General features: G+C 37.0%; 1 protein-coding gene across 1 annotated transcript in view; it reads right to left on the bottom strand.

Annotated features, from left to right (window-relative positions):
- The window catches only part of LOC107295244 (arylsulfatase D), a 51,609-nt gene that overhangs the window by 21,208 nt on the left and 22,900 nt on the right, over nt 1-7,501 (bottom strand). Inside the window, exons 8-10 of the mRNA XM_015824549.1 lie at nt 6,012-6,146; nt 3,094-3,256; nt 1,789-1,910 (exon numbers count right to left, since the gene is read on the bottom strand). Of these exons, the coding sequence (XP_015680035.1) occupies nt 1,789-1,910; nt 3,094-3,256; nt 6,012-6,146 (420 nt within the window). The remainder of the gene's footprint in view (nt 1-1,788; nt 1,911-3,093; nt 3,257-6,011; nt 6,147-7,501) is intronic.

Genomic DNA, 7,501 nt, shown 5'->3' with positions numbered 1-7,501 from the left:
ACAAGGAGGGACTCTACACCGTCTATCTGAGGCACAGTGGCCTCCCTTGGACATAGGCTCTCCCTTATAATGACCGCTACCCCACCGCCCCTACCCCGGGCCCTCGGCCGATGGAATGCCTGGAAACCTGGTGGGCATAGATCAACAAGGGGGACTCCCCCTTCCATGCCCAACCAGGTCTCGGTGATACCTGCCAGGTTATGAAGTTAAAAGCATCCTACACTCTAGAATCCACAAAGGGAAGTTGTAGTACCTAATCCAGTGGAAGGGTTACCCTATGTCGGAGGCTACATGGACAAAAGCACATAATGTTAAGGCGGATCGCTTAATAGAGAAATTCCATAATACATGTCCCCGGAAACTGGGACCCTCATGTAATGTGTGCTTATTGTTTTTTAGGTTCCTTCCAGTTTCTAGGGGGCCAGCCTGTCAAGCTTCAAAGAAACTTATTCTGTTTCAGCCATTGTTGTTTCTTAGCTTGCCAACAGACCCAGGCAAGAGGGGGGATGATTGGAATGCTCATCACAGGTGTGAGCAGTCCATCATGAGAATCAAGGTCATCGGAGAACTCTTGGCTGGGAACTGAAGATTTTCTCATAACAAATATCTGACACTTAACTGGGGAATGTGACCTGCACTATCAGAGGGGAAGGGAGGTTATACACTTTTAATTTACTGTTCTGGCACCATTTTAATTAGAGCTGGTTTTCTATTCATTAGTGCCGATATCTTCTTCTTCTTCTAGTGCCATATCTGTTATCGGACGTTGGCGATCATGTTGGCGATCATGTTTTTATCAGCAGCCGCATGAAAAAGTGCTGCTGAGTTTTGTCCAAACCAGTCCATTAGATTTTGAAGCCACGATGTTCTTCTTCTGCCTGGACCTTGTTTGCCTTCAATCTTTCCCTGGAGGATTAAATGGAGTATGCCGTATTTTTCTGGGTGTCGCATCACATGTCCAAAATATTCTAATTTTCGTTTTTTAATTGTTTTGATAATTTCCCTTGGCTTTCCCAGGCGGCTTATGACCTCATTTCTGATCTTGTCAACCCAGCTTATACGTAACAGCCGCCTGTAAATCCACATTTCAAATGCTTCTAGTCTCTTCAGGTGGCCTTCTGTCAGAGACCAACTCTCTACTCCATAGAGCAGGATAGAAAAAATATAGCATCTGACAAGCCTGATTTTCAGTCTTAGGCTTATGTCATGACTGCAGAAGACCTTTTTCATTTTGAAGAACGCTGTTCGAGCTTTTTCTATCCTTGTCTTTACTTCAACGGTCATGTCCCAGCTTTCATGTAAATTGGAACTGAGGTGTGTGATCGATATGTGCTGATATGCTGTGCTCAATAAAGTTTTGCATTAAAGATTGGAATGTCTCATCTGTGCTTACTTCATTGGGATCATCAATTGGAACCTTGACACCCTAGGTCAAAGTAACAGTTTTTCATTGAACTGTAAAGTAGAGATACGACTGTTCTTTATACAAACTAAAAGAAACAGATACTGAAATACTGATCCATTAATTCTTCAAAATATTGACATTCCACATCTTTCAAGAAGTACAGAGAACTATATCTATTTTTGTATGCAGTGTTTTTTTAAATAATTTATTTTGACATCCCTACATTTGGAAAGGGGTAAAAGTGGAAGGATACATTTTGTTCCAATTGAGAAAAGTCAAATCAAAATGCAAAGCATATCAGTTTTGAAGTCATTTCAACACATAACCCTGCAAGCTAAAACACAGCAAATTAGGATTTCTTCGGAGGAACCCTTGACACTTACTCTCCTTCTCGTACCACCGCACTGCATGTAAGTATATTCCACAGTAATGAAACATAAATTCATGCTCTGAATGCTGAACAAGTCCATGCAGCAAAGGCATCAAATTCCGGCCATCAATTATCCTAAAAGGACAACAAGCACAGATTTTCAATAGATGTACTTGAAGTACTTCAGAACCTTGCATTAATAGTCCAACAACCGAACATTTGTTAATACACTGAATGAATATAACTGGACATCTATATATACAGTCAAAATCATTTGAAATTCCAAATTCTTGTGAATTTTCTGGAGTATATGGAGAATTCTTCAGCCAGAAATAATTCTCTATTTACTTCTGCAATTTCTAAAAAACATTGTGATTTTGAAGCCTTCATTAAAGTGAACTGGAATTTCTGGTTGGGATGATGTTCTGAGTAGAAAACACTAATCTCATTGAAAATAAATGAACAGACTTTGTATGCTATCTTAATTGATTAGTTCTTATAAGAGGAGTGGGAAAGACTTTGTGGCAGAATAACATCATTTTCTAAATTCTCCTATGTTACATTAAACAAGGCAGAAGATAGAACAGTTCTTCTATGCCCTACTGCACTTATTATTATTTTTTGCTTACTTTGAACAAATGGAAAAAGGAATAATCATATCAACTAAAAGGCTATTTTTGGATTGTTTTCTTTCTTAGATGGGAACTGTGAGCTAAACTGTTTTTTTTAATAGAATTCCAATAAGACTGCCAATAAGACTCCATAGACATGTTCATGAAATCATGAAGAGTCAACCTTACTTTTAAGGAGATCTTACTTTTATATGGGAATAAGAATACACAGTTTTCTCTCAACCACCTCCAAAATATTATTTTTTTCCATTATATTGCTACAGGCAAGTCTGTGTTGGTAAAACTTTCTACCAGTGTACCGGGGTTATTTGGACGCTGTAAGTGCTATTCCATGGAAAGAATAGCAATTCAACAATATCAAATGGATACTTCCCATCCATTCACCCAGCCATCTGGACTTGTGTTCCTAAATGTAGAACAAATATTCTGCTTATATTACTTTTGATCACGCAACTGCCTTACCTCATTTCTGAAAATTTATGAAAAATGCATTTACTTCTTTAATTTGAAACCTCCCGAGTTTTCCCATTGCTTCATCCACCTTTTAAAATAAAATCAGCATAGTTGCAGAATGGAAGGAATAGTTTGAAATATTCTGAAAGTCAATAAATCAGAATCATAGCAGGTCTGTACCGTTAAGTACTTTTCAGTAGTTTTGGGGATATTATGTTCTGTAGCATCCATACCTGTCTTGTGGCACTGTTTCTCCAGCCAAATGAACCAATGTAGAAAAGATGTCCATTAAGCTTGTTGGTACAGCAATCTCTTTGCCCTCTGGCAGCACTCCTGTCCATCTAACTAATCCTGGAACACGGATTCCTCCTTCCCAACCTCCCATGGCTTTTCCACCTTGAAATAACATACAAAACCATTTCATAATTATATATGTGTGTGTGTGTGTGTGTTTATATAAATTTGATAAATGAATAAATACAGTAGTGAAGAGTGCAATTCTGGAACAGCTGACAAACCAGATTTTAGGAAGAAAATGTATGTGGTTGCTAAGAGTTGTCAACAACTTGAGTTTCTTCTTCTCCTTCTTCTTTCTCTTCTCCTCCTCCTCCTCCTCCTCCTCCTTCTTCCAGAATAACAGAGTTGGAAGAGACCTTGGAGGTCTTCTAGTCCCCCTGCTGAGGCAGGAAACCCTATACATTTCAGACAAATAATTGCCCAATCTGTTCTTAAAAACTTCCAGCGTTGGAGCATTCATAACTTCTGGAGGCAGGTTGTTCCACTGATTAATTGCTCTAACTGTCAGGAAATTTCTCCTTAGTTCTAGGTTGCTTCTCTCCTTGATTAGTTTCCATCCATTGCTTTTTGTCCTGCCTTCAGGTGCTTTGGAGAATAGCTTAACTCCCTCTTCTTTGTGGCAACCCCTAAGATATTGGAACACTACTATCATGTCACCCCTAGTCCTTCTTTTCATTAAACCAGACATATCCAATTCCACAACCGTTCTTTATATGTTTTAGCTTCCAGTCCCCTAATTATCTTTGTTGCTCTTCTCCGCACTCTTTCTATGGTCTCCATATCTTTTTTACATTGTGGCGACCAAAACTGGATGCAGTATTCCAAGTGTGGCCTTACCAAGGCATTGTAAAGTGATATTAACACTTCCCCTGATCTTGATTCTATCCCTCTGTTAATGCAGTCTAGAACTGTGCTGGCTTTTTTGGTAGCTGCAGCACACTGCTGGCTCATATTTAAGTGATTGTCCACTAGGACTCCAAGATCCCTCCCACAGTTACTACTATTGAGTGAACTACCATCTATACTGTACCTGTGCATTTGGTTTTTCTTGCCTAAATGTAGAACCTTACTTTTTTCATCATTAAATTTCATTTTGTTAGATAGCACCCATTGTTCAAGTCTGTCAAGATCCTTTTGTATCTTAAGCCTATCTTCTGGAATGTTGGCTATTCCTGCCAGCTTGGTGTCATCTGCAAATTTGATGAGTTCCCTCTGTATCCCCTCATCCAAATCATTGATGAAAATGTTGAAGAGTACTGGGCCTAAAACAGAGCCTTGGGGTACCCCACTGCACACTCCCCTCCATGAAGATACAGTTCCATTGAGGACTACATGTTGAGTGCAATTGGTCAGCCAGTTACAAATCCATCTGATGGTGAAGCTGTCTAACCCACATTTTTCTATCTTATTAAGTAGTAGGTTGTGGTCTACTTTATCAAATGCCTTACTGAAAACTAAGTAAAGCATTCCGCTAGTCCATTAATTTTGTCACCTTGTCAAAGAATGCAATAAGATTTGTGTGGCATGATCTGTTTTTGACAAACCTATGTTGGCTTTTGGTTATGACTTTGTTTGCCTCTACTGTTCACTGATTTGTTGCTTGATTATCTTTTCCAGAATTTCCCAGGTCTTGAGATCAGGCTGATAAGTCTGTATTTTCCTGGGTCTGTTTTTTTTCCCCCTTTTTTGAAGATGGGAACTACATCAGCTCTTTTCCAGTCCTCTAGAAGTTCCCTAGTGCTCCAGGATCTTTGAAAGATATAGTTCAGTTGTTCTGAGATCACATTTGTCATGTCCTTCAGAACCTTGGGCTATCATCATCATCATCATCATATTAACAGCCCCTTCATCTTCTCCCCTCTTGCCAACCTCTTGCAGTTGCTGCTGATTTCTTGGTAAGTCTGTCTTTGTGAAAGCCTTTGCAAACACAGAGAACTTTCAGCCAGAACCCAGTGCTTCTAACACTTCACTTTTATCTTAGCTAGGTTATAGAGTTGTAGGGTGTTATAAACAATAGAACCTTTTAGGACATCAGATTCCTAGAGCAAGAACCCATGAACAATTAAAGGGAATTAAGCAGAAAATTAAACTAAATTATTTATTTACTTAAAAGATTTATATGGCTATCTCAAAACAACTCTGGGCAACTCACAACAATCATAGAGCCAATAAATAAAACAATGCAAATAATAAGCAAATATTATGAGCGATAATTATCTCCCTTGGGATGCCCCATAGCAGGCTCAGCTACTCCCATTCCATACTGTTTTCATTGTACTCATACAATCTCAGCACCTCGGTAAAAATCTAGGTCTTAAAGGGCTTACAAAAGGCTAGAAAGGAGGAGATCTGTTGAATTGCTGGTGAGATCTGGAGCATGCCCACCCTATCTGATCTAGTGGGATGGGTGGATATTCTTAGGGAGAAGCAGTCCCACAAATGGTCAGTAAGTCAAGCAGATGGTCAGGGTGGTATTCATAAGCACATTAATGTCTACATATAACAGTGCTTATCTATGCTTTGTTTTTGCATAGGGAGACTTATAATCATTAGGTCTTGCAAAATAGATCTTTCTAGGAGATTAAAAGCAACACTTTTAACTCAGATGGATCTATGTGGGACTTCATAGAGTTACTATTACAAGTCTTTCTTCAAAGATAATCTTTCATTCTAGCGAAGTTGATTATTTGCAGGAATTAAACTCCTATTTTGCATCTTCTGATTGCAGATGCATGCTTCATTGGTCTACTAGTTTTTGCTTAAACCAAATTTCAATGTTCCATATCTTAAACTATGTTTAAAGTAGCATATCATGGCTTTTAAAATGCAAAACAAATTTTTAAGGAAACATCACCTTTGTATATGCCATTCCAACCACCTCGTTGAATATTTTCTTCCCAAGCCTCTAAGTGTCCACCATGGTCAGAAGTAAAATATGTCAGAGTACTGTTCTTCAAGTTTTCCTTATCAAGAGTATCCAAAATTTGTCCTGTAAAGCAAAATCACTTATGTATCACTAACTTTTAAGTCAGGCAAAATTCTATTATACTATCTATTTTTTGTGATCTTGATTAATTTGTGCATGACACTAATATTGTTAGATTATTTTATTAAATTAAAAACCAACTTTTCATAACACAATCCCAAGAATTGTGCAGATAAGAGAGCCTAAGGACATATTTTTACTGCTATATCCTTTAAAACATCTAAAGTTCAGATTATGAATTCCGTTTCTTTCCAACGATCAGTTTTTCCCATACTATTTATCCATATGCATTTTATCAATACCTTTATTTGTAATTTTAGAAGGCGTGTTTAATAGGGAACAACAAATTGAGGACAGTATAACCTCTGGTGATGTCTATTTAGGTACTCATGTCAGCAGACATAACCCTGACTGATATTTCAATCAAATTGCTTTATTAATATTTTTAGTTTTAACCCTGGCATGTTGCAATGAGTTGCAAGTTGAAGTTTTGAAAGAAGATGCCAGAAAATCCCATAAAATGAACACCTTAGTTATTGCAAATCAGGAGCTACTGAAACAAAAGCTCATGTACATCTTTATTGTCAATCATACTATGAACTATGATAGAAACTTAGTACACTTTTCTTAGTTTATGTTTCAACTTGTGTTGATTGTTTTTACTTTATTTAATCTCATAATGGATCAGAGTATTATAATTTCTTATAGTACCACTAAATACTGTTTAAGAGCTGACAGTATTTTTAATGTTTCAGAACCTTGCCAGGAACATTTTGATTAGATTATATTTTTATTTACCTTTATGACCTTATTTTACTTTTAATTCTATTTTATCTCATTAATTTTATTTCATTTTATTTCATTTTTATCTGCTTTGTGACTCTAGTTTTAGCTCAATAACTGAGAAAAAGTACTTTGATTCTGCGTCATTCTTGTAATTTTAAACTATTTTTAAACACTTTACGCTCTGATATATTTACTTATTTATATAATGCAGAGCCTGCCAATAAATGTAGTCAGATTTACTTAAGAGATTTCTCATAAAATTGCACCCTTCCTACACTGGACAAATGATCTCTTGAAATGAACTGAGATTGCATGATGCTAAACTCATCAAAAAGACATAATTTCTTTGCAATACTGCAGTAAGTAAAAATAATAATACTTTTTAAATCTTTATTTCAGAAAGCTCACCAAAATCTAAATGAAAGGAGTCTTTTGACAATTGCTTGATAAAACATTATAACCAGAAGAATGTGGATATGAAGTATTTATTTATTTATTTATTTAATTCAATTTATATGCCGCCCTTCTCCCGGCGGGACTCAGGGCGGCGCACAACATATTTAAAACAAAGG

The sequence above is a fragment of the Protobothrops mucrosquamatus genome, unplaced genomic scaffold (assembly GCF_001527695.2).
Source record: "Protobothrops mucrosquamatus isolate PMUCROS unplaced genomic scaffold, P.Mucros_1.0 scaffold2279, whole genome shotgun sequence".
Lineage (NCBI taxonomy): Eukaryota > Metazoa > Chordata > Lepidosauria > Squamata > Viperidae > Protobothrops > Protobothrops mucrosquamatus.
The sequence above is the reverse complement of the archived record's forward strand: the minus strand, read 5'-3'. Positions and strand labels throughout refer to the sequence as shown.